The 27,821-nt window shown below is 40.4% G+C and overlaps 1 protein-coding gene across 4 annotated transcripts in view; it reads left to right on the forward strand.

Annotated features, from left to right (window-relative positions):
* Positions 1-27,821, forward strand: part of CRACD (capping protein inhibiting regulator of actin dynamics) — a 127,669-nt gene that overhangs the window by 84,046 nt on the left and 15,802 nt on the right. For all 4 annotated transcript variants that reach the window (XM_038134722.1, XM_038134726.1, XM_038134724.1 and 1 more), the window contains 3 exons: positions 5,277-5,442; positions 16,821-16,956; positions 26,629-26,793. In XM_038134722.1, the coding sequence (XP_037990650.1) occupies positions 5,277-5,442; positions 16,821-16,956; positions 26,629-26,793 (467 nt within the window). The remainder of the gene's footprint in view (positions 1-5,276; positions 5,443-16,820; positions 16,957-26,628; positions 26,794-27,821) is intronic.

Consider the following 27,821-nt stretch of genomic DNA (forward strand, 5'->3'; position numbering starts at 1 on the left):
TAGTCAGTGCTTATTCCATGTGTGCTCTCTTAAATGTTTCCTTGGGTTCTTTCGTGTTTGTGCCTGCTTTGTGTATCTGGACTGTGTCCAACTATCAACGCCAGCTACCTGTGGAAGAGAGGGCAATGGATTGAGGGCAGGTCATGAAGGCAGAAAATAACCAGAAATCAATTTTCACTGTGAAATCAGATGTGCTACCACAGGTACAGGAGCTCACAGCTATTTTTAAAATATGGGAACATGGTTAAGGAGAGCAAAGCCTGCTCTCTTCCTTCTTGATCCCAAGCAATTTATTTCCCTTTTCTGGAAGAGTGGAAACACTTCTCCAGTGAGTGCTGAAAATTTATCAGCAAAAATGAGCATCTCTGGCATCTCACAGAAAGGGATGCACTGAGATGTGGAGTGGGTGGGAAAGCTGGAAGGCAAGTGCCAATCCTAGTTTGTCCAGAGAAACTCTATGCCATTAGAACAGACTGGGCAAGGGAGAGGGAAGGCAGTTTTTTGGTGGGGATCTGAAAATCAAAGAAGTTTTTGCAGATGCCCCCAGCCAACCCAGGGCTCAACAGGGCAGTGCTTATTGCAGTGGATACATCTGAGTTATTTTGAAAAGAGCATCAATAAGCATACCATTAGCTTGAAATTGAGGTGTTTTATTTAATAGTGATACTGCCAATGTGTACCATAGCAGCCTTTTTCTTCTGTAGAGATGCAATGAGAAATGTCAGTCAACTTACCCTCTCAACAATACCTTTTAGTCTCCTTTCCCAGCTTGGGTGCTGTATTGTGCCAGCAGCCCAGTTACCCACTTGTCCTCTCTGGCACACAGCTCTTAATGCTATATCTATATGGATTTCCATTCCCTAAATTCATTATAGAAATATCTATTCAATTAAATAATTCATATTCTCATTAATCTAGTTTATTACACCATGTTTTATAGCCATTAAATTCACTAACAAGGAACGCATAATTTTGGAGACAGCCTCTGTGCAATATCTCATGCTATGAGAAGTGTCATAGACAGGTGCTGCATTTCATATAATGAGCAAAAAACCTCTGTGAAATTTTTACAAATCCCAGTTCAAAACTGGGGCTTGAAATATCTTGGTCATAATAACTTAAAATTCAAATCAACACTATGAATCCCGCTTCAATTTTTTTTCCCCCTCAACAATCATCTTTCTGCCCACCAGCTGATGCATGTGCTTGGTCAGCTCTGCTCAGAGACGACCTGCCCCCCAGGTTTCCTCACCCACACTGCTGTGACTGCCCCCAGCACTGCAGCAAATAGGAAAAGCTGCAAGGAATCAACACTCTGTTAAATATTTAGGTGTCTCTTCTAGGATTATGTCAGTCTTTCTGTTTCTCATGTTAAGTTTGCTTTGCTTCAAAACTGTTTTTCAGATATTTCCAGGGACATTGACATCTCCTGTATCCCATTCAGTGGTATAACGTCACCCCTGCCTGTTGTCTGGAACACAGCTCACTCCCTTTCCAATGGTTTACATCTCTTCCCTCTATAATCATGGTAGTTAAGTCTTTGTTTGGCCTGTGCTTGTGTTGAGGATCCTGTGCTGTTTTTGAAGGGGGTACATAGCCTGGGAATCCCAATGGAATTGAGCAGTTTAACTGCAAGCTATTTTATGGGGTACTTTCAGCTGGCATGTTGATAAGACTTTTCCACCTGGAGTCCAAAGGCTGTGCTTGATTTCCTGGCAACAAAGGCCATTGCACCCACCTTCATCCTTCTTGGAGAGCACAAAGAGACAGCGAGAGGAGGAGCTGCTCCCCTCTCTCATCGGGAGTAGAGGCACCATGTGCTGCCTGTGTGATGCCAGTTCTCTCTGCTTTAACTGGCTCTGAGTTACACACTGCATGTCTCTGTGCATCTGACAAATTATATGACAGGTTACAGATTATTCTAATCTGCTCTGCTGCTCTTCTGGTATCTGAGAAGGGAGCACCTACCATATGTGCTGTGTTATCCTAGCTAGTGTATCCAACCTTGTTTATCTGTCGCCTTCACACCTTATGTTATTCTGTGATTCAAAACTGGTTTACTGTTAACTGTTTACAGTGATTTGAACAAGATAGACTTATTAAACAGACCGGAAAAAAGGTTTAATTGCTTATTTCCCCTGGTCTCCTGGGGCTGGATCTGTAGGATTCCATTAAAGTGATTAAGGAGAGAAGCAAATGGCATATGTAAGCTGACTTGTTTCTTGGCTCTCCCAGCAATTGTCCTTGTTGCAAGTTGACACCATTGAATGTCCCAACTTTCATCCTTCCCTATCCCACCTTTTTCTCTCAGCAGTAGAGATGGGCGGAAGGGATGAGTTGTGTTTGAGAATTACAGACTCAAAAGGCTTTCGTGCAAAGAATTGTGTTATTTGGAATATGGAATTTGGAATTGCTGATATTTGGAATACTTTTTGTACTTGTTTTACTGTTACAGGAAGCATTTCACCCTGCAATATCATCCCACATCTTCCTCCATAAGATCCTGTGAAAAATTTTCATAAACAGACTTTGTCTTAGCGGTCAGGCATTCCCTCCTTAGAAACCTGGCAGGATGGAGAACAGCCTGCGCAGCCTGTGCAGGGCAGGGTGTTCTTTGGCTTCAGAATGAGTCACAAAGCCTGATTTAAAGAATTCATGCTTAGTAATGTGACAGCTGTGATGATGGGTGTGCAGCAAGGAAGCAGCTAAGGGACATGTTAAGTCACATGGGGAAAAGCAGCTCTTGGCTGCAGATAAGTATGTTGGTTTTCACCCATTTTGATGAAATGAAAGCTGTGTTGACCTGTTCCATTTGTTCTACACTAGACTCATAGTTGGTGAATCAGTACTGCAGATTTAGAGTCAATGAGGCAATTCACAGTTATATCTGAAGATCTCAAAAAGAGGAGGGGACAAGAGTAATGTGGATGAATGACATGGTGAGAACCTTTTCTAAAAAAATGCTGTAGTATCATTGATTTATGCAGTAAATTACATGAACCAGCAAAATTGGCATAATGCAATGAAGAAAGCTGAGGAAACGAGCGAGGTGAGAACTCTGAACAAACAGCTCTTCTACCCAGTCTTGTGTCTGGTACTGATGCTTTCTGTCCTGTATGCTCTACCATTTGATTTTTGGTGTTTTGCAGTCAGTTTCTGAAGTGCATAAAGGGTCAGAACAGCTGTGGCTAAGAGCAATAATTTCTCTCTTTCTCTGCATGATTGCCTGCCTGTCTTTTAGGGGTTTCATATAGGAATATACTCTATTACATATAAATACATTCTACATATATCTAAATTCAGAACTGAGCAGCAAGCAATTGGTCTGGCTGGAGATGTGAGTTGCCCTACTTATGGAAAGCAGGGCTGGGGGGCAGGTAATCTTCCATATCCCATTTTCTTCTACACTGGTAAAACTGCTGTTCCAGTTGTTGTTTTTCTCATCTGCTTATTGTGAGTCAGTGATTCTGGACTGGAAAGTTCTGATGCTGGGCCTGAATTTGAAGTTCATAATTCAGCTTTTTATTTTTATGCTGCTACATGGATGCCCTGATGTTTTAATGAACTTGCACAAATGCTGTGTATTCTGACTGCTCAGGAAGAAGAATTAAATTTGTGTGAACTTCTTATGGATCTGTAAAGGAAGTGCAGAATTACTATCTCTTGTGTCTTTGACTTTCTACTTTCATTGTAGATTTTTTCATCCATAATCAGGTATAGATAGATGAACTGTGTGTAAGTTTGACGCCATGCTGGGTTCAACTTGGGCTCTCTGGTACTATGCTAGTTTGGAAACTACTGGAAGTAGCCAGGTCAAAATATGCTTGGGCTCATTTTTCCCTCTAAAAACCCTGCAGATACTCCTCCAGTGACTGCAAAGGTGTGTTACCCAGATGTGGCATTACCCTGCTTTGGTATAGAAGAGTGGAGTGTAAATCCCAAGGTGGAATTAAAGAATGCTATTGCAGTACAGAAGATACTCCGGGTTTCCTGGTCAAAAGTTCCTATGCGTATATGCTTTGCAACCAAAGCAGGGCTTTCTGCTGAGCCCCAGCCCACAGAAAGAGTAGAGCACGCTGAGGCAGTGTGCGCACAGCCTGCGAGAAAAGCACAAATAGGAATGTAATTAGCTTATGAAAATATTTGCCTTCAGTACAACGTGATGCCTCTCAAATTAGATTATGATAGGAGGCTGAATGCTGAGGTTTAAAAACAAAAAAAACCCAAAAAAACCCAACCAACCAACCAACCAACCAACAACAACAACAACAAAAAAAAAACCAAAAAAACAAACAAAAAAAAACAAAACCAAAGAAAAAACCCAACTACCTTGTTTTAAGTAGATTTAATGCAAAATTAAGGTAAAGACTAAGAGGAATACAGTGCTTTAACAGTTATTATGTTTTATGTATTCTCTGATTCATCCCAGCCCCAAGAAATTAACCCATTCTTGACAGCAGTCAACAAGAACGTCGTGGTACTTCTTTTTAATAGATGGGGAGATTGCAGTTTGAAGCTGCCTTTATTTTTTCCAGTCACTGGTGTAAGAAAAGAGGTTACTTTTTTTCCCTGGTTAACTTTTTTATTTCTTGTTCCTGTCTTCATGTATGTTTTGTGGTTTTGCTGTGCTTTTTTTGGTGTAGCTTTGAAAATTTCAGTGTCTCAAGCAAGAAATGCTTGGCCAAATTCTGTCCTCAGTTACTTGTGGGGGAAAAAAAGTCAGAGAAGTATATTGACTTTCCTGATACAAAGCTGGATCTTTATTGAAGTAATCCAGTATAAACCAACAGAAATTTGTCCTTTTCTCTTTGTGCATTTGCAAATTAACTCGTATAACTTGTAAATACCTAGTTATGAGGCCACATAACTAAAAAACAGCTGTTTGTTTTCTAGTGCTTTCAATTCAAGGCAGAGGGTCCAGCCCCTTCCAAAGGGAGGTGACCAAAGCAGTGTTTGCCTATCGGTAAAATGGTCAAAACTGTGATGTAAAACCTAAAAACCAGCCTTGCGCTCTGGCTTTGCAAAATTATCCTTTCTGTCGATCCGAATGTTCGGCTGCAGATGCGTAGACCCGAGAGCAGAGGTCTGAACGCCGCTGCCCTTGCTTGGTCGGTGTGACGCGCCCAGAGCCAGCTGCAGCCCGGCATTTCCATGGCGAGCGCCGGGCTGCTCCGGGCTGCTGCCTCGCTCTTTGACCCCGCTGCCGCCCGCAGCCGGGCGCTCGCCTCCGCCCGCGCCCCTCAGCCCCGCGCCGCTCTCTCTCTTCTCGTCCGCAGACAAGAAAAAGGCGGGCAAATTCCAGCCTTTCAAGAAGCTCTTCGGCAAGAGGAAGAAAAGAGAGCCCGCCTCAGAGTGTGAGGAGCCCAAACTGAAGCCCAGCCACTCCTTCGGCAACATCTGCAACGGCGCCTTCTCCTCGGATGACGAGCCGGGCGGGCTGAGGTGAGTGCCCCACGCTGCTGCCGGCCCCGCACGCACAGCGCGGGTTCCCCCTGCCTCTGATGGGGCTGAACCCCAATTCTCCCTCTGCTGAGCGGCAGCGATTTGTACATTGCTCGCTCTGAAGCGTGTGCATCTCTCCTTCCTCGGAACGTGACACCTGCTGCTTTAGACCTCAGAATCTCGCTGCTCAAGGGGCACGTGTGCTGCTCTGCGAATCAGAAATCCCGGGGGGAAGCAGAAATTAATTTGAACCCGGCTCTGTGATTTAACACAGAGCAGAGGTTTTAATGGCATCCCTGGTTTTCAAACTGGGAGGAAAGAAACTTGAACTGACTGTTATGGATACTTTATTGCATACATTTCCCTGCAAGGTGGTATTTTTGGATTGGGACAGACACGTCCTTTTTCACTCAATCCCAAATATTTTTTGCATTGTAATTGGGGTCAACAAACAGACTACTTTCATTTTGAACCAATTTGAATGTAGAGTAGAATAGAGGAGAGAGACACCTGAAAATCAGATCATATTCCAATGGCAGTGGAGGATGACAGAAGGACAGCATAAGAATTTTCTGTTGGGATGGTGGGAGTAAGAAACTGTACAGAATAAACAAGTCAGCAGTCTCTAACTAGGAACAAGAAAAAATCCCAAACTAAACAAACCCAAACAAACAAAACCCAAACAAAAAACCCCTTACCCCAATAGCAACAAAGCCCCAAGACCAGATGCACAAACTACTAGGGTCAGTATTACCTGTTTCACTTTCCAACTGCTCATCTCAGAGAGGTTATTGACTCCTGATCAAAGCCTGCTGTTTTGGAAGAAAAGGAGCTGTTTGCACTGGGAAGTGTATCTGGAAGTGTAACAAAATCTCTGAAAGAGTAAAAAAACTATTCCAAGTTCCTCCTCTTGAGAATGAAATATGTATCAGAAGTGTCACCCTGAGCAGTATTTCTAATGGTGTCTATGAAAACATGTTTTTAAAAATTATTTATATGGGGGATTTTTTTCACTCTGGGTTTTTAGTCCATTCTGTGAAATTCCTTGAGTACCAGCTTTCCTTTTGGTTTCTGTGGTGTAGTTTTGTACACCTCTTTTGCTTGTCCCAGCTTTTTTAGAAAGTCAGTACTGAGAGAAGCCACGCTGTAGCTGGAGGTGTGACTGACACTGTTGTGATGCATGAGCTGAGTGCACGATGCCAGGCCCCTCTAGGAGGTTTTAGTGCCTTTTCCCTCCCAAGCAAACTAAATGGCATTGTCTCACTATCAGGCATTTCGCACTTGGCATAGCTGAAAATGCAGTGCTGCACCCAGAAACAAACAGTGACATGAAGGTGTGGCAGACCTTGTTTGAGACTGTTAAATGTTTGCATTTTTAAGCCTAATAAATTTTCCAGTTAACAAAAACATTAAAAGTTAGCTTCTGGTGGAAAAATCAGACTGTACAACTTAAATCAGAGAGGATTAGTAAATGTGAAGGGTGCCATGTCTCATCTCAAGTGACCATTTCTTTCTGTGATTCCTCAGAGGTTTTAGTCTGGTAGAAATACTCAGTCAAAGCTCTGTTTTTCCTGTCAGTTTTCATGGTGCAAATGTTAGTGGGATTTGATGCTAATTTTCAGTTTGCAGGTAGTTTTTGCCACGTCACTCATTTTACAACAAGCATAAGTGCTCAGTGCAATGCATTTGATTACTTTGGGAACTTAGTTTTGCCACTCCAGTCTGTTTTCAACATGTCTTCCATCCATTATATTTTTTTAGCCTTTACTGTAATTTCAAACATTTTGAATTAAGTGCAGAGATAGGCTAACTAAAGTAATACACATCATTGTTTACAAGTTTTCTAACAGTAAATGCATTGCCATACTTTCCACTATTCATACAGAAACAGACTAGAGCAAATACAAATAACCAGTAGTGTATTTACATAAGCAAAATCCTGAGAAGTTTTGTAAAACCGTTTGCTTCAAATTCTTTGAGAATGTTCAACAACCATATAGTAAAAAAGCTTAATAAAAGTTCCAATTTTGCAGTAAAAGTTCAGGGATGTTACCATTTCTTTAATAAGCTATATTTCTTCCTCAGCCTTCAATGTACATGAATTTGTTATCTACAATGTACATGAATTTGTTATCTTTGTTTAAATGTCCTATGGACATTTAGCTTTGTTTTGGGGAGAAGATATGGTTGTTTTGAAAATATATTAAGGGAGGAAGCTGCTTCAGGAAGGTAGAGACAAGCAAATGAATGAGTGTAGGCCAAAGAAGACTTCTGTATTGCTTCCAAGACCTAAGCTAGTATTTCACCTAGTGCTGTATTGGCTTACAAGCTTGCTCACAGCTAACACCTGCATCTCTAATGGAGGCTGTGCTGACTGGCTGATGCAGACGTGCCCGGAGCGGAGCAATTTAGGTAATCTACATGTGGTGTAGATTGACTAGCTGAGTTGGAAGCAGCCTGAGAGATCTGCCTGTCCATCCTTTCGTACATCCTGGATTCATCAGATGCAAATAGCTTGCTTGGTATCCTGATGTATGCACACTTCAACCTCTTTATTCATCTATGTTATTTTGCAATACCCAGGTGGGAGGTTTCCTGCTGCAGTTTGTCTGGAATTCCTTTTCCCGTTTCTATATTGCCCTTCTTGAGTTTACAAAGTTAAAACTGTATTCATTAACTTTCTGTCCTAACCATAAGGGCTGGGAGATAGAAGTACTGACTACAAGAAATCTCCACAAGTTTGTGGAGCTTCACTGAAGTCTCCAGAAGCTTCTGTTCTGAGGCTATGATTTGGCACGTTGAAAGACTTTATATTTGTCTTTTTTGTCACAGTTGACAAATACTCAACTTCTGAGCAAGCATTGGGAAGACAGACCTGAAAGGGTACCTGTTCAGTGCCCTTCTGAAGTTTGTCATTCTGGCTTGGTGTGCAGAGGCAGTGGGGAATTAAATTTCTCTTATTGGGGGTACAATAGAGTTCCTCTCCTGAGGCTGAATGCAGTATTTCAAAGGACCTGGAATTAGACCTCTCAGGTGTTTAGGACTCAAGTGTGACAGCATTGACCTTCCAGGAAAAAGTCTCTGAGCAAACTTCAGTGTCTTGACAGTGACTGCCACGAAAATGGGACCCCTTTACTTGCGGCATTGGGCAGTTCTGTGTGAAGCAATCTAGATCAACAGTAAAAAGCGATCTGTCTACCCACTTGGAATTTCAAAGAGCTCCCAAGAAACTTTCTCTCTGTCACATCCATTTTTCATCCACTGGGTATCTTTTTTTCCTGTGTATTAACTGTATTTCTGCAATTGGCATTTGCCAGTCCAAATTTCCTTTCTAAGTGCCTCATTTCGAGTGCCTTCTTGACTCCAGTGCAAATGCCTTGTTGCTGTGGTATTTGGTGTCCACCTTCTCCTGCAGACTTCATCTCATCAGAGCTCTGATTTTAGCAAGTATCTCTTCAAGCCCAAGCAGAGCAAAGCAACACAGGGACATTATAAGAAATTTTGGTTTAGACAAAAACAAGCTTGAATTTTCCTTACTTGTTTCAGCTGGAAAAAGTTTCTTATTTCTGGGTTATGAGGTGTGTCAAGGATATTCCAGAACAGAAAAGGGTATGGCTGCAGTTTTCCACTTTCATGGCTTTTAAAAATAAATTTTATTACAGGTTTTGGTGAAATTAGAGTTGTTTCTCCCTTTTTGTAATTTATATTGCAGCCGAGTAGCACAGAAATAGGAGCCACAACCACCCTATGAATGACCATTTCTGATGTGTACTCAGTAGCACGTGGCCAGAGCAGAGGAGTAGGGAAAGCCTTCCTCCCACCTGAACCACCTGAAGTGGTTCCTGGTGTCTTGAGAGAACATAAGGCTAACATCACACTCAGTATTTCTGCTGACCTTAGCTTTTCTTGACACCTCAGCACTTGACTTCCTCCTTTATATTACTAACTTGCTGAAGACTTTGTGCTCCAGAAGCTTTCTTCTCAGGTGTGTGATCTAGAACTTCTCCTACTTGCTCCAATTTTATCACTTAGTAGAAATTTGCAGTAAATGCCTTTAGCTTGCCCTTTGTTTTTCCAGCTGCTACTTGAGTGCTAAGCTGCCTGTAGTTTGTAAATGATCCAGAGCACCCCTCAGAAGAGCGTGTTTCTGCAAGTGCTGACATTTTATACCAGGTGCTGCTCTGTTTCTTCTTTTGAACTGGTCTTTTGTCCTCAGCCCTGACTATGACCAGCTTCATTTTCACCTCAGTAATCCCAGAACTGTTTTCACTCTGATCTTCACTTCTATCACACAGGCTGTCTTGCTGTACTCTCCTGGAAGGTTAGGCTGTCTCACTGGCCACTTGTCCTCTCCCTTGCCTCCCTTTTGGATGTTTTTGTTGCACTCCCCCTCCTAATCATCATGTACTTAATTTCCTTTCAGGACTCTGCATGGCAACTGTAATTTTCAGCAGCTGGTGAGGTCTAGGGCTGGGCTCTGGATAAAACAGATTTGTTACCTGTAATATGATGTACTCTTTTATTTCCTCTTCCTTGCTTCCTTATCAGCTAAATGCAGTTTCTATATAATGCCTATTTCTGCCAAGGCTAATGTAGACTTTTCTGTACATTTTGCCATATGTCAGGGAAAATTTTGTGCAAACATATGCTGCCATTTGACAAAATAGTGTCACATGCAGTGGATTGTCAGGTCAAATGTGAAAGCTAGACCATTTAGAGCCCAGTTCCTTTTACTGGTCTGCATAGTTTTATGCTCCCTGGTGAATTATTCACATCCTCAAGCTACATTAGGATCCACTTGCAGAATTACTGTAAACCAGGATGATGCTTTTCTTTGCACATGCTGACACTTTCTGAGATTGGACAGCTAATGAATAATTACATGAAATTCATTTGTTGAGAACTGTGTAGTCCCACCCAATTACCTTCTTGTCAGGCAGCAGCAAAGGCAGAGCCACTCCCTCAGGGAAGGCAAGCAGGACACCAAGGGGATCCCACAGCAGGAGGGGTCCATGGTCATGCTGCAGCTCCATAGCTGAGAAGGCAGGGCCAAGGGCAAGCCAGAAAAATGGCCTGGAAACTGAGATTTGCATCAAAGGGCTTCATGACCAGGCACAGTTTTGTCTGAGCTGCAGACCAGCATTCTCCAGCATGGCTCAGGGAGACCGAAGCCTCAAGTGTGATCTCAAATGGAACTCCTGGACCTGTGTGTGCAGGTGGAGGCTCCAGATGAGGCTGATCAGGGACATTAGAGCTTGTTAGTGCACTCAGGGCCTTGATACTTCCCATGGTTAAGTTTATGGCCCTAATTATAATAATTTTAGTTATATTATTAGCATGATGCATCAGCTACTTAAAGCTAGGCTTGATCTCTACTTCTAAGGAAAAGAAAATTACAGTGAGTTCATAGGTTCCAGGTCCCTTGATGACACCAGATTGGACCTTTGTATTAAGATAATGCTGTGTGATACCTCTGAAAAGAGCAGGGCTACTCTGAGCCTGGCTGCACAACTCATCATTGGCATCAGTGGGACTCAGATGGGTCATAACAGGGGGATTGTGCCATGTTCCCACGGTTTGTGCCCTAAATTCAATGGTTCCTGAAGGAGATATGAATATATATTTAGAATGAATGCACAAATGATCTCTAAGTTTACTTCATGAACAAGATTGCCTGTTGAAAAAGTCTCTCTTTCATCTGTTCAGACTGCGAGGCCCATGTTTATGGGTTTGTTAATGCAATGAAGTCATGTGCTGTCTGAGCACAGCTCTAACTTGGAATCATGTTGCAGCATGAACAATATTCCCCATCCAGGCGTGAGTTAGGACCAAAACTCTCCTTCCAGCAGATGAAAAAGAGGACACTAAAAATATCTCTCAGAATTACAATCCATTTTCCTCTATTACAGTATTAATGCATCTCTGGAATGACTAGAAAATGCAATTTATGTTTTTCATCTCTGGCTGGCCCGGAGACATTCATGGGGGATGCAAAATGTTGAATCAGATTTCTTTTTTAAAACAAAACATCAAGTAGAGGCAACCTATCACTGCACTTGTTATTTCCTTCAGGCAATATTCTGGGAAGTGGTTCTCAGTTTCCTTTGAAGAGATTATATGAAGGGTCAATACCTGGCTAAACCAAATTCCTCCTTGCTTTGCATGCTTTTAAATTTTTTTATTGTTTAAAAATGGTTTTATGTTAAAAAGTTGACTTTGATGTTTAACGACTACAGAATTGGTTTCTAATGGAAATCTAAAAGAGTGAAAGTCATGAGACTCTGGGTTTTTTGGACTTAGTCTCTACAAACATAAAAGAACAGAACAACTCATTCTTTCCCTTTATTTTCCAGTTTCTATTTCTAACTCTTTAATATCAGAGTGGGAGGAACATTTATGACACACCAAAGAGGCAACTGGTGGTGTGAGATTTCTGTACTCCAGTAATGCACCAGCATGGGATTATATAAGAGCTGAGGTCTCAGTATTCCTTTCTGGAAAAGCTTCCCCTTTTTAAAAGATCACACATTTGTCTTTAAGAGAAGAAATAGCTCTGGAGAAAAATGGGGTCTAAAAAGATCACAGCCACCAGTGTCAATACAATAATGTTGCATTCTGTGCAAAAGTGTCCCTGCACATGCTCTGATGTAGTTAAGGGGGAAGTCCCACAGCAGTAAATGCTGATTGATGTCTGACTCTTTCCAACAGCTCTCTAAGTATGCAGCTAGCATGGAAACTTGTGTCAGGATTTGCTCAGCTGAACCAGGAATTTGTGAGGATTTTTGAGTTCTGATGTTTTGGGAGGATTTCATGTGAACAATGACCATTAATTAGGCACAAAAGAGGTGATGGGAACACATGGAGAGGAGGATAAAAACAGTGTGATATATCACCCAGTCCTGATTTGAGGTACCTAGAACTGATGGGAAATCTCATCCTAAATAGATCCACAGCAGTGGATGGCTGAGGGAGGGTCCAAAGAGGGTCTCTGTTTGTTGCATTTCATGGGAAAGAAGAAAGACTTTTCCTGTAGGCTCAGGGTAGTCCCATTCTACTGTGAGAGATTTGTTTCTCATCTCCTAGTTCCTTACCACACACAGACACCTCAGCAAGAATGAGTAATGGATAAAGAGCAAATGGAATTTAACTTTGCTCTCAGTATGAAAAGAAATAAGTTTTGAAAATTTGTGTATTGCACTTGAAACTGGAACATGATATTTGGGTTGCAACACATCTTCAGAGAGAACATGTTCAAGGATTTGTTAAAAGTGCTTTGTATTTTGATATAGCATATCCATAATTCATGCAATTTAATCAGGTTTCTGAAAGTGAGTCAGATGATGATTCAACTATTTTCAGCACAAACAACCTCTGAAGTGTCATCACTGGAATTATCAACAGAAGTGCTCCTAAACTGATGCCCCTGTTTTCCCATGTCTCTTGGAAGTGATATGGAAGTTTGAAACTGTAATACCTTCAGCCATGGCTATGACTGTAGCCCACATCTCTGTCATGCTGTGAATTTGTTGAAATCCACTCCTGCTAGTGACATTCTTGATATTCCTTTTAACTGAAGGGAGAACAGTCTGTAAATGTGGGTTGTGAGGATGTTATTGTATAAAGACTTCTGAGAAAAACTTCAGAGATGGGTAGCAGCAAAGGAAATTCAATTATTCATACTGTATTATGACTTAAAAGAAATTCAGTCTTCCCAAAAGTAGAACATGAGCAAAGTGAAAAATGCAGTGGAAAAAGGACCTTTGTGATATAATGTGTCAAATTCACAACTGGGAAAATGTGAAAGGATTGTGGGCTCCAAGGGAGGAAAATAAGAGGCCTTTCAGAAAGTACAAGTAGCTTGGAAATCACCTTAACTGCTATTTAAACTTGTCTGTAAAAGAAACTAGGTTACTATGATGTGTGAATATCTTTTTTCCAATGTTCTTTAGCCTACATAGATATTTAAACAAAATTCTGAAACTATTTTTACCAGTTGTTGGACATGTGGCTAGCAGAATTGCTCATTCACCCACTTCTTAAATATTCAGCAAACTTGCAAAACATTTCGAAGGGATGGAGTAGAGAGCAGTCTGGCATTAATTCACTGTGGGATTTCTCGTCACTGTTTCATGTGTTCTGACAATTTGGAGTATGTTTTATTATCAAGTAAACAAGAAAACAAAAACTGAAACAAATCCTTTCAGATATGCCTGTCCTCCCTTTTGTTATGAAATGAAAATGTGTGTGCCTTGTAACAAGGGGAGAGAGAGAGAGGGAGGGAGAGATAGAGAGGGAGAAAAAGAGAGAGCAGTTGGTGTCTGGGAGAATGTTGGAGATGCTGTAAATGCTTAGCATGGTCCTAACCTGCCACTGGTACCATTGTGGGCACAATGGGGTTGGATTTTCAGTGGTGTACTTATGGCTGCCAAGCTGCTTCATGTGACCTGGTGTGCCCCAAGGAAGCTTTAAATGAAATTTTGGCAAGTTTGCAGGCAGGAGGAAGACTAGATTCCTAAAAGTGTCCTCAAATCTGCAGCAGGGTGGGGAAGTTTTTCACTCACAACCATGTCCTGGGCAGTCCACCAGAACTGACCTCAGCAGTTGTTCTTTTCTTCCGTTTCACAGATTCAGGTTTTATCAGACAAATCCTACAGTCAGAGTATTCCTGCTGTTGGTCAGCTGCAGTTTTGGGGTTTGAACTCCTGGCAAAGTCTCTTCAGTTTCAAAGCTGCAGGTTGGCTGCTCCCAACTTCGATATTAACAATTCATTAGTAAGGTCATGATCAACTTCCAAACAAGTCACTGAACTCTTTGGTGCCTGAATAGCAACCCTTGCCTACTAATTAGTTGTAACAAACAACACAAATATACATGAGGTGTCTGATTTAAGTATGAGAAGTCCAACCCACTGGACAGCAAAAGGGGTGAATGGTGTTGTATGCACAGTGAGTAGCCATGAGACAAAGCCACAGGTATCTGATTCACAGCATAGCTGGAAAAATATTTGAGAAAGGATCCTCTCTGGAAAGCAATATGACCTGTACTATGCATTCTCAGCAGATCTCTCAGCTCAAAGGTAAATAGCAAACAACCAGTTCCCACTGGCCTTGCCTTCTGCACCTGCAGCAGGCTCCCACACTGAACAGTGCAAATGCAGGAGGGCTTGCCACAGGCTGGTTTGTCAAATTTTGTGTGTGTCCTTCCCTCCTTGTTGAATGCTGGAGCTTTCAGTGCAAACAGACCCACACAATTATATGAGAAAAGCCAGCTTTCACTCTGTTTCATGTCAAACCATTCATTTCCAGGCCTGCTAGGAATTAGTCTCTGTGTAAGGGACACTTCTCAAGTTGTGGTTCACTGGTTGACTCCTGGCTGGCCAAGCAAGGCAGAGGTATTTCAGTGCCATGCAATTTTCCCACAGCTCTGTACAGACTGAGTCACAGTGATTTGGTATAGAAACCTTTTTAGAAGCAGTTTAAAAATATAATTTTATGATTTCTGTAATAAAAGGTTTCTAAAAGAAACTTTAAAGGTGTACTACCTTTAACAGCCAGAGGTAATTGAGTTGTGGGTTTTATAAAAAAAAAAAAAATCTAACATAGAATATGGCATCAGTTAAATGCCTCTCTTCTTCCAAGGCTAAAATTGTTGTGGAATATTCACCAGCTCCTTGTCTGCTCGTGTGTTGGTTTGTTTCAAATTAAGCATATTGCTTAAATATTAATCTGGATGAAAAGAAGTTTTTTAGTTAGTCTGTGATTGTATGGAAGATGAAATAATTCAGAGAACTGTGTATGTTCTCCCCCCAGAATTTGATTGATTATTTGGTGAGTGCAAAAGTATTTTATACATAAATGAGAGAGAGGAAGAGAGTTTGGGGGACTTTTTTAACCTGTTATTTTCAGGTTACCTCCAAGATATTATGTTATAAAAGTCAAGAATAGTCTATCATCTGATCAGTTTCAACAGGGTTATGTAACCCTGTGTGACACTCTCCCTTTGTAAGAAAAGATTAATGTTTTTACTTAAAATACCTCAGGGAAAAATTAGATGAAAATGTAATAAATACATTCCCAACTTATTTGTTCCCAAAGTATGAATAGAAATATCTTGAACACTTCATGAACAATTAGCACATTTTAAAAGGCAGAAAGATAATATACTGATCTTCTTAAATATGTGAAACCTAATTTTTCTTGTTGTTTTACTTATGTCTTTCTCTGGAAGTATCATCTTCCTTGCTTTTGCTGAAATATTTATTTATAATGTTTTTATAACATGTAGAAGGTTATGTTGGATAGATCTGTATGAAAACTATGGTTTTTTTTCCTCCAGATTGTTTTCTGAAACTATAAATGGGTTCTATAAGGTTGCCAACAGGTTATTAAAAGGACAGATTTAGGACCTTGCAGTTGTTCTGATTTTTTAAATTGTGGCTTTATCATGATTATAGATTATGGGCTTTTCACTTACCATGGAATATTCTAGGTGAGACAAAACATGACTTTCAAACAGATACATTTTTCCCTCAGTGTGCCCCCAAAACCACTAGCCTTTTTAATTTTTTTTCTTCTAAGTTTTTTTTACATTTTAATTCCTTAGAATTATTTCTGATAAACCCCTTTTTATTTCATGCCTTTGCCTGTGGACTTCAATCAGAGCCATACAACAGGTTCATTTATGACACACCCTCCTCCTCGGCATCAGTGCTCAGTTTAGCAGCAACACACGGGCATTTCTTGCTCTTTGTGGCTAATCAAGGACGCACAGCTTGGTACAACAAGCTTCTTAGCACTCTGTGGGTTTGGTGATAACCTTTTATTGTCAGTGTGGTCATGCTCATGGCCATAGGAAGCACTGAGTAATCAGCTAAGGAGGCAGCTCTACAGAAGTGGCTTCCTGCACTGTAACGCCTCTTTTTGTGTCAGAGAGCTCCCTTTGCTTGGCACCTGCTGTTTTCTTTGACCAGGAGTGACTGTGTGTCACTCCCAAGCCGTGGCACTAAGCATGAAGGCACTTTCTTAGATATGCAGACTGGCAAGGTGTGCATCATCACCATCTAGTCTGTATCCTGAAAGTAACAGTTAGATTTGAGGCTTACAAGCAAAATCAGTTGAACTTCTCAACACTCCTATTAAAAACACCCAACTCTAGGTCCTTCCAAGGAGGGAGACTGTATACAAAGGAATCGTGCACCTCCATTAAACTTTTGAAAACAAAAAGTGTTTGGATACCTCTCCTCTGAGAATGTACAAAGGTTTATGTAGAAGGCAAGGGGGGGGGAATCCATACAGCAGGACAACTATGATATGAAGAGTCGCTCTTATAAATTAATTGCAGTACTTACTTACTTGTTGACTGGTTGTTTTTTTTAACAGATCCTCCCATTATTCTATGGGCAGTCGAGCTTTTTCCCATGACAGTATTTTCATACCTGATGGGAGAACAGAGAGTGAACAGGCCATTCAAGCAATGTCACAGGAGAACGTTTTAGGAAAAGTCAAAATTCTTCAGGTAAGAAATTGCAAGTGGGAAAAATATTTAAAATGTGTCAAATGGTCTCCAGAACATGTTAAATGTGCATAAGATGGGTTGCTTTTCCTATAGCCTTGGGACAGTTTCTCAGCCATGTTAAGTTCTCTGGCCAAAAGCTATTGCAAGTAACTCCAATAATCTGCAGAAGTTACAGGTTTTGGTTTTGAAAAATACAGCAATGATGCTGTAAACATATCTGCAGAAACATCTGCACCTTGGGACTCATCTGAATTGAACTCATGGTTTTGGCATGTCCTGATCTGTATGCCTAAGTCCTACAAATGTGGTAATGAGAAAAAAAAAAGGAAGGCTGTGTTGAGGGCAGGGAATGGCATGCAGAGTGAGACTTGTTTGCAAAGCCAATTTAATTATATATGTATTACATTTTTTTTTTCTCCTTTTTCTCACTGCACTTGCAATGGTTTTCATGGAAGGTGGACTTGTTTATCTCTCCAAAGCATAAACAACATATTTGGGTATTTGCTTCTAAAGAGCTTTATATGATCCGATTTCCCTTCTTTTCCAGGACTCTCTCCCATTAGTGCACAAACTAATTTTTTGCTCTACTCCCTGTATATCTGTAAGATTCCCAGCTTTACACCTTTCTAGACCTTGAGAGAGCTGTCCTTCAGAAACATGTTGCACTTTACTGTTCAGGATGCTGACATATCCTGTCAAAATGCTGATGAATTTTTAATGCTGTGCTAGTGCTGTTACCCTGAAGATGACTAGCAAAATACCATTGATTTCTCTTACCTCTGAAGTCCACCCATAATCCATCTTTTCTTGTGAGTGAGAGATCCTGAAATTAGACAGCTCTGACCTTCAGGATGGAATTGTTCCTGCCTCCTGCCCGGTGCTGTCAGCAGACAGAGCACCTGCACAGTGCTGGCCATGCTGACTATGGATGGGATCTGAAGTAGAAACCACACCAGGACATCTCCAATTCCTCCATGCTAGCTTTTCAGATTAAATTTCCCTGGGTCAGGTAGATTCAGTGCATGCTATTTTCCAGACTGGAAACCATTTTATTTCAAATGACTGCTGACTCCAGGTAAAGACCTGAGGTATGTGGGCCTGTCCTGCAATGTCCCACAAAGTCCACCAACTCTCTCAGGGAGCTGTGCCCTCTCTGTCTGTTGGATTTGTTTTCTTGGCCTCTGTATACTAGCTTTTCTTGAATAACTTTTCACTTGCAGAGGTGTTTTATCTCATATCAAAACTCAGCTTAAAATCCTCAATGGAAATTAGTGCCTTTGCTAAACTAAGCCACCTGAGAAAAAGTATAGCTAATGCAGTTGATAACAACCATGTTCACTAAACAAATACTAAATCAAGAAAATTAGAGCAAAATGTCACCCTTGCAAGTCATGAAATAAATAGCAAGTGGTACTCTCTTGCTCATATGAACTTTACATAAGCCTTTTTTTAGTGTGGTTAATGGCATGTATTATAAAGGACAATATTTTTTCAGCTGCTTGATGTAAAAAATGTGCTTGCCTTTTTATTTTAAACTGAATGATGGTAGTTCATTTTTGTCATTTTAGTGTAGCTGGAACCCAGCCTGTAACTTACCAGATTCATTTTTCAACTCTGATGATGGTGGTGAGAGCCACTTATTCATTCAGAAAAGGAATGCATAAGGAATGCAAATGACACTTTTCAGTATTTACATGTTCACACAGAACAGTCATACATTCATCTAAATGTCCACAGATTTTTTTTGTGAACCCATGGAATGCCCCCCTGTAATAAGCCCAGGGACCACTTCTTGTATCTTCAAAAATTGCTGCCCACCATGTAACTTCTCCCATTTCTCTAGCCATGATTTCTGCAACTGTTCCCTGAGTTTTAGGAAAAAGTCATGCCAAAATCCACAAATTGCACATTTTAAATGGACCTTAGAGTTGAGTCCCAGGTCTGATGAGTTATTTGGACTATCATTCCTGTTTGAAGGTTTTATGCACTACATACCCCATCCTTTTTTCCCTGCTATTTTATGAGCCAGTGTTTGCTATGTGATTTTGCAGTCACAGAAAGTGTTGATGCTCTGTCTCCTGATACCAGAAGCTTCTATCAACTTTGAAATCTTTCTGCAAGCTAACTCCAGCTGGGAACATCTGTATTTCTTAAAGCAGTGGATTAAGAGGAGACAGTTCTCTCTTCTGAAGAGCTCTCTACTCCTTAAGGCAATTCTGTGGCCAGCCATCAGCATTACTGTGGCTTTGCCAGGCTTGTATGTCAGGGTGGAAGCACGGCACTTCCAATTTCCATTTACCTGGCAACGAACTCTTCAGTAAAGAATTGTTGCCAGGATTCCATGCCCCATTCTGACTCTAAACTTGCTGCATTCCAGATGGAGATGAAAAGCTCTGCAGATTTTAACCCTTTTCAGGATTTTTTTTGGAGGTAGTACAGAAGATGTTCCTGGAAAACTTAAATCTTTTTTGGAAAAGTCCCCACACTTACAAACCTAAGAGACATCATGATGAAAAGGGTTTTGCAGTCAGAATAGCAATGCAAGCCATTTAGCACTGATGGTGCTGGATCTCATTCTGGGGATCACCAAAGTGTTTCTTCCTTCTTCCCTTTCATTTCTGCTGACTTCAGAGTGTTGATGAACCCACAAAAAATGTTGTGTAATGGTGCAAACTCCGTAATAATCTGGGCAGCCGGCCAGCCCGTGCACTGGTTCAACTGCTTCTTGTGGGAATTTTCTTTCTAATTATGCATGAAAGGTAAATTAGCTCTTTCTGGAATTGCTCTCATTTGGTTTTATTGATTTTCAGATTGGCAGTATTCATCTTATCATGCTTTCTGTAAATGGATTTGGTCATGTTCAAAGTTTTACTGCGTGCTAGAACTCAGGCTGAGAAAAGCCTGACCTCTCATAAACTTCCAGCAGCCCTTTCGTATCCTGAAGTTATTTTGTGTTGGCTGAAGCCATTTGGTGTTGTAAAAGCAGTCTTTTCCTTGTTCTTTGGAACTGCTGAGATTTATCATTACCTAATTTTTAAGATCCAGGGTAGAAAGCCAGCCTGAACCTGCTCTCAGCAGGAGGTGGTACACAGGCACTGGTACTCTCAATGTTGAACTCTTTTAGTTTCTGGGGATCTGTTGCTTTACTTGTCATACACAGCTGTGAATGAGACACAGGGAATGTTTGAACTGTAAATCTAGCATTGTGTCAGAAAAAAACTCTACAACCCAACTCTTGGAGCTTCATTTTACATCCTTCCCTTCCTGAGGTTACTGGGTTGGTTTTCTTCTCCCATCAAACTGTCTTAAAACAATTTCCTGACATTTTATAGCTGTGACTCTTCTTCCTACCTCTGATATTTGCCAGAAATGGTCAGCAAATGAGCATAAGAGAGCTTTTATTTCACACTCATAAAAACTGCAGCAAGCAGAATGGAGGCTTGTTTAAAACATTGTTTTCCTGAAGCATCTACACTATTCTCTGCCACTTGCTGTGATGATGCCATGGTGTGGCACTGCTACTGCCTTTGTTCTCCACTGCTTGCCTCCACTGAAATTATCTTGGGTCACCTAACATCTGTGTGGCTGCAGCAGTCAGCTGCAAGAAGTATTAAAGATTGACTGTGACATACAGCTTATGGCCTTCAGGAACTACTGGGTTACATCCTTTTTGTTTCATGTGGCTGTGTAGTTTAAAACAAACCCTCTCTGCTCTGTAAAGCTATAAAACACCTATTTATTATACAGATATGAATTATGAGAAAACATTGTTTGTGAATCCAAACTTCTCAGTCAAATGCAAAAATATTTTTAAAATTCATATTTCCCTGATTTTGTAATGATGAATGACCTCTATAATTTTCTCCTTGTCAGACCTTATGACTGTACAGTTTTGAATTACATTTCTTTTAGTCATTAGCATATCTTAGCTAATACCAAGCCAGTGCTTCCTTCACTGTGCATTGCACATCTGTATTCTACCAGCCACTCCCAATGTCTCTTCTGTTTCTTATTGCCCAGATCTCAACAAGGCTACAGAGCCATTTCTCAACCTCAAAACTATTATCTTTTACCATGATGGTCTGAATTTTTCAGAATTGGGAGTGAATTTTCATTTCATGGTTGCCTAGCTTTGTATTTCTTACAGTTAATTGCTTTGTTGCCATTATTTTCTAGTGCCACTGCAGACAAGTTGTTTTCCTTATATTTGAAAATGCTTTTTGCTTTATAAACTGAATTTATAATTTTTTTTCTAGACCATTCTAGCATTTCTTGGGCAGACCCTCTTTTTCTTATGATCATAGTAATCCCTGAAAATAAGCTTCCTTTCCAAGGAAGGAAAATTTTCCTTCCTTGCATCTGCTTTGCTTTAGGAGAGATTGATGTAAAAAATACCACAGATGCTGTATCTTCAAGCCTCTCCACAAAATCTTCTCTTTACACATGAGCACATGTAAGTGATCCATCGCCACTGCGCACCAAAATCTTCATTCATGTCTGGATTTGTTGCAAATACACATCTCTAGAGGCCCATTTACAGTTTGCTTCTTCACTGTTCTTCTATTTTGGACTCTCCCAAGAAGTTTCTACAAGTGTAATGCCCCTAACTACATGTTGCTCCAGCAATGGAGAGTGGAATAGTTTCCTCCCTGCACCTTGTATCCAAAACGTCTGTGCTAATACTTGCTATTTTCCTAATTTTCTATGGGTTTCCATGCTAATTTTATACCTGTATTATATTCTAAAGCTATACCAATATAACTTTTCATATGATAGTTTCCAATTTATTTTCTCCTTAATTAAAAAAAAAAAAGCTTATGTGGGGTATTTAATTTGTCTAGATATCCTGCAGATGTTCCAGCTTGGATTAAGAAGTAGACTCACTTCCATACTTTACCATTAATTAGATGAGCTCTCTTCTGAGCCTAGAAAGGAAATTATAAGAGAGAACATGATAGAGATATCTGAAATCATTAGTGGAATTGATAAAATGAATAGAGAACAATTGTTCAGTCTTTCACAGCATGAGAACACATGAGCAACAGTTGAAACTAGTAACACTTCCAAATCAAAACAAATATTTCTTTACCAAAGTTGGGCTTCATAAAAATTCCTCAGATGCCACAAATCATTGGAGCATTTACAAGTATGGGCTCAGTATAGACTCACCCTGTTCTTATGTATTCTCAAGGCATTTGATTTTTGGGTCATTCTGAGAGACTGTACAGGACCAAGTGGAATTTCAACAGTGTGCCTCTTTTTAGGGCAAGTGTTAAGTCATAATTTTCCATTTGTATATAACTAGAAAACTTAATTTCAATTAAGTTTTGTTATATTTAGGCATTGCAAGCAGATATGAAGAGTAGATCTGTGAGTTGAAGGGAAAATATGACCAGCATTTCTTGTAAACCTTGTTTGAATGGAATCAGCTGAAATAGTACACTCTGTTTTAATGATTTTTAACTGAAGAGAGTAAGCAGCTCAGTGGATCCAGTTTTGGATTCACTCCAGGCATGAAGCCCCTAAGAGTGATGTGGTTTCAGGGGCCTGAATCCAACAGTCATGCAAGTAGGCATGTACACAGAAGAGGAGCCAAATGGGAGTGAGAGAGGAGATGTACAGCCTGATCTGGGCTCTTTGCCAATTAATATGGAAAACTTGTTCTGTGACATTTCCTATGCAAATGCAAAGAGTGCTTTGAAAGTCTGGGCTTTTTTTTTTTTTTTTTTTTTTTTTTATTAGCTGCAGGTGCCAGACAACGCAGAACAACTTTGCTTAGGAGCTTTATTCCTTGAGTTATTAATGGGAAGCTGGTGTCAGTTAAATAGTATCACATTTTAGCGAATTATTTTGCATGAAATAGAAGTGGGCCTGTGTCATGGTCCAGTTACCAAGAAAGATTTTAAAAACTGAATGAGTATAAACTTATAATTATTTTTCTAAATTCCTAGTATTTATTTATCTGTATTGGATGTGCAGACCTGTGCAGACCTCAGTATTGCACTGACAGCCACCGGGGTTGTGTGTGAATAAAAAACTATCAGGAATCTTACAGAAACCACATAATCTTCCAGGAAAAAAAAAAAAAAAAAAAGAAAAAAAAAAAAGAAAAAACAAGAAAAAAAAAAAAAAAAAAAAAAGAAGTGGATGAGGTAAACCTGGCCTGGATATCGTCCTGAAGCTTTCCTGTGGTGTGTGGTGTCTCCAGCCCCTACTTCATGGTACAGGTACTGTGTAGTAGCTGAGCTGTTTTGGGGCTGAGAAGGGTTTGTAAGTGCTGTGGAAATGTTTGCCCACTGGCTGCAAACTGAGGGACCTGGAGTGCCCACTGGAGTTGGTAAGGCTGGAAGTAGGAGGTGCAGGCACAGAAAGTTCATCTGTTTGCTTCTGCTGCTGGTTGACAGATTTCAGAGCAAGATGGTAGTTTCTGGCTGCTAAATTACAAGTCTTCTTGAACAAACCAAGAGACACCAAGGTCCTTGACTGAGCCCAGGATGCATCTGTGGAGATTTTCAAAAGGCTGTTTAGCCATGACTGTGCAATGGCGGAAGAACAAAATGCAATGCCTGCAACTTCTAATGACTGGCACTGCAAATAATCCTCATTAGTCAACAATCATTCACAAACTGTCAGCACGGGGGACAATCCTCTTAACTACAGAGGATTTATAGTCGTGTCTTCGGAAATATATGTCTAACTGAAACTTTCGAGAAATTTAAGGCAGATGCTCCTTTTCAGAGATTGTGGCCTCTTCTCAAAGTCTTCCATCTTAAACTGGTGTATCTCCATCTCTGGGTGGGACTATTTGAGTGTTCTCCCAAGGAAAATTTGTGGGGTTTTTATGTTCTTTCATGGATGATGCATTTTTAGAATTTTTATGATTGACCAGGTAGAAAATGCATCAGTGTGGAATTTTTCTGAGAGGGTAATTGCATTGCATTACATTATAAGCACATGCTAAAAAAGACCAAGAAGCAGGTTTAGCATTACTCTCTAACAGCAATAAGAATAAATTTGCTTAGTAGTTACAATGAGCTATTTGAGATTTTGACATTTGCTCATTTCGTATTTAGTGTCAACTTTAGAGATTAGAGTGCACCAAAAGAAGCTAGCCAATGGAGAACTACTAGGGGAACTTTTTGTTTTTTAAGATAAATCAAGATAAAAAAGGCAATAAATAAATAATACAGAGAAGCACCTTCTGTTCTGGAAGGGTGAGGGTTACTAGAATTTATTCCTCAATCTTCAAACTAATTTATGCCAGTCTGAGCTTACAAACTTTTAAAGCTTTGAAACAATTAAAAAAACCCCAAACCAAAACACAGTCACAGCTGTGTACAGTCCTTTAATATTGAGGATAGTATCTTTCTTGGAAATGTCAGGAAAATAACATTTTAAACTTTTATATACAGAAAAACACATTGTTACTGCAGAGTCCTCAAGCACCCTTGATGGCAATTAAAAAGGCCATTCTTTTTGAACCATAGACCTTTCTCCACAACAGCTCCACCGCCGAACTCCCACCAAGCACTGCACACACGCACTTACATCAAGAACTTGTCAGAAGATCAAAAGGGTAGAACACCATCCCTTCATTCAAAACACACTGCAGGCAATATGTTAATGGGTGCATGTTCCCACCATGAACAGATGCACAGATCCTTAGCTTCCTAGGTGGTTACTCCGCAATGCTGATAGCTCCAGTTTTCTGCCCAGGAGAATTATTTGTCTAGGAATGTGACTTTAGGAAGAAGAAAAGATCAATCTCAACTTAGAAAACACATTATCGAATTAAAACTTTCTTCTGAAATAATTTTATTCTGATTCTAATATTTAGAAGACCTGCAGAAATAGAGCAGAATTAAAGGCCTCACATGATCTCATACAGACCATTTTGCCCCTTCCAGCTCCCATGTACATAATGGAAGCATGTGAGATTTCAAGTCAGAGAGCTGCACTGCTAACACAAAAGCCTGCGAGGACTTGGTGAAACCCTTGCCTTTAGATCATACCAGTAATCCAGGTGGGAATAAAAGTTTGCCATTCAGAACTGCCCACAATGCCAAAGTGCTTTACGATTCGAATTTCACTACTTTCTGCCAAAATTCAAATGGGCATGAATTACTAACTCTAACTCAGTGAGGAGACTGAGAAAAGCTATTGTGGTTTAATAACCTGACTATGAGGAGTTTCTGCATGTAATTTTTGTTTTAATGGTTCAATACACAAATCTGTAATGTTTTGGGGATAATATAGATAAACTTGATAGAAGAGTCTAGCCTACTGGGAACTATAGCAAGAAAGACTAATCTGACCTGAATTCCTTTAGAAGATATCTTTCCTTAACAACTCCTCATGTGTGCATTGTGTTACTGATTCTATGCTATAGAAAACAAAAAAAAAATTATGCTATAGGAAAAAACAAACAAAACTACTATCTACTCCAATCTTCCACAGCTTTCAGCAGCAAACTTCTCTCTGGGTACTGTGTAAGTACCTGACATTGCCCCTGATAGAAGCCGCACAGTTGAATTACTTGTTCATAGTATCACAAGACAAAAATGGGAGATCCTCTTTGGAGAATTTTCTGTCCTTCAAAAACAGCAAAGCAGGAAAATAACTCCACAGTCCCTTCCTTCCTAATTGAGAATGATTCCCTGAAATATTTCAGGAAAAGAATATATTCATAAATGTTCCTTGCTCCATTTGCTCCTTCTAGAGAATTTCTTCTCTCTTTTACAAAAAGTTACCATTCAAATTCTGTATGGTTCATGTCTCTGCAGTAGCCAGTATTTCTTCTGCAATTTCTTTAACTCACCCTACTAGAGGACACTTAGTACATGCTTCTTATTTTATTAATCTTATGCTTGATGTAATTCAAGAGTACTTCCTTGTAACCCTTGACAGAAGATTGCTTCAACATGGAAAATAAATGGTGGGAATGCTTTTTTATCCATCCATCTCTTGCATGGCCCCTGCCTAAACTTCTTTGTGCAACAGCAGTGAGTGGCAGTGCTCATGAGCATGAGCAGACATGAGTTTGTATATTCTTCCTATGAGATCAAGCATTTAAAAGAGCTGGGTTTCCCCTGCTTTGAGAATTCGCCACTCTAAGGCAGGGTTGTGCCAAACCCTTAACATTTAAAACTCATGATTAAACATTACAATAAGGTTACCTTTTAGAAATGCAAATGCATGAGATGCAGGGTTTGGGGGCTGGAAAAGAAAAAGGGTGCCTTTTGGGGTAGTTCTCAGCATACACTTTTCTCTTAAGCTTCACAACAATAAGGCTTCATAATTAGCTTTTATAAACAAAGCTTTAACCTAGAACATAGATTAAAAAAAAAAAAAAAGATTGATTGTTTTAAAATTCACAATAAATTTTCAAAAGTTAGCAACATTGTCAAGAACTTGAATTGATCGTCCAAAATCAGAAATTGTGTAGTAAATTCCTCACTTTAGTGACCTTGTGGGGAGAAAGAAGAAAGAGTGCCCACCATGTTTCAACAATGTGAGCCTCAGGATGTTTTTTATTTTTGTTGTCCAGAATCAGAAGTCGCCCAGAATATTTCTATGCAGCTTTCAGGGAGAGAAGGGGCACTTGCTGGACTTGGCTTGTTTTGCTTGTAATATAAATACCTGTTTTGTCTGTTTATTTTTCTTGTTTTTCAGCAACAGTTGGCCAAAAATATAAAATTTGGGCAGCCTCCACAAATGACAATTTCTTCACGGACGATGGGGGAAGCAAACGCCAGTACAGAAGATGATGCACTGCTCAGCAGCCCCATGGAGACTGAGACCCAGCAGGACACAGTGATCTCAGACTGCAGTAATAAAGTAAGCACTTTAATTTGATGTGTCCATGGCACTAGAGCAGTGCTAAAGCAGCAAAGTTCAGTGAGGTGTAGCAGATGTTTCCAGTGAGGCGTAGCAGAACTCAGTGGGCTGTTTTACATGGGAGGGATCTCTCAGCTTGTGCTTCTTGGCCTGGTGGGAAGCATGCTCCTGGCATCCTGAGCCAGGTCACACAGAATTACTGGTTTGAGTGTTTGCTCGGAGCCTCCAGCAGTGCAGACATTACTTTCAGTGTTGCTAGAACACAGGAATTTTTTCTAATACAGAAAACATTTTAAAATATGGACTTCCCAGCAAGGATAGTTGTTCACAGCATCAAATACCAAAAAGGAAAATCATTTCAAAATGAGAGGTGTGTGAAGCCTAAGCCTGTAAAATCCTAGGTCTTAGACTAAGTACGCATATTTCTCAAGAATGGGAACCAAAGGTGAAGAAGGGGGAGAAGCATTTTGAATGCTTCCTAAAATAAAACTACCAGTATAATTCCAATAATTATTCAAATTATTCATGGAGATTTTTATGCTGTGGGCATTTAGTTGTCCAGAAGGGTCTTTTTCAGGCAGTGAAGAAAGACGGTGAGTGAGGAAAGGTCTCTGGGAATCCTCTAGGGCAAGACTGGTTGAGCGTGTTGCTGTAATGGCAGAAAGGAGTACAATGACAGCCTTGCATGCCTGGAGGAGGCTGACTTTGAGCCTGGGAGCCCTTGGGGAAGGCATCCAGCAAGCCAGTATGTACACATAGCCCTCAGGGTCCTGGGACACCAGGGCATGAGCCTGCACTCATGTTCACTCACACTAGTGCTGGCTGTGGGAAAGGCCAAGGCAGCAAGGGTCCTGTCCAATTCACGCCTATGTTCAGCCAAACACACTGAAGGGACATTTATGGCTGAGCTGGCCCAAATTCTTCATCAGTCTTTAAGGGACAACATAGCTCCTCTGTGACCACTTCTTTCATGGTTGTGGCTCAATCTGCCAGGGAGTCAGGCATTTGGGTAGGACCTGCACACTCAC

Source organism: Motacilla alba, chromosome 4 (genome assembly GCF_015832195.1).
Source record: "Motacilla alba alba isolate MOTALB_02 chromosome 4, Motacilla_alba_V1.0_pri, whole genome shotgun sequence".
Classification (NCBI taxonomy): domain Eukaryota; kingdom Metazoa; phylum Chordata; class Aves; order Passeriformes; family Motacillidae; genus Motacilla; species Motacilla alba.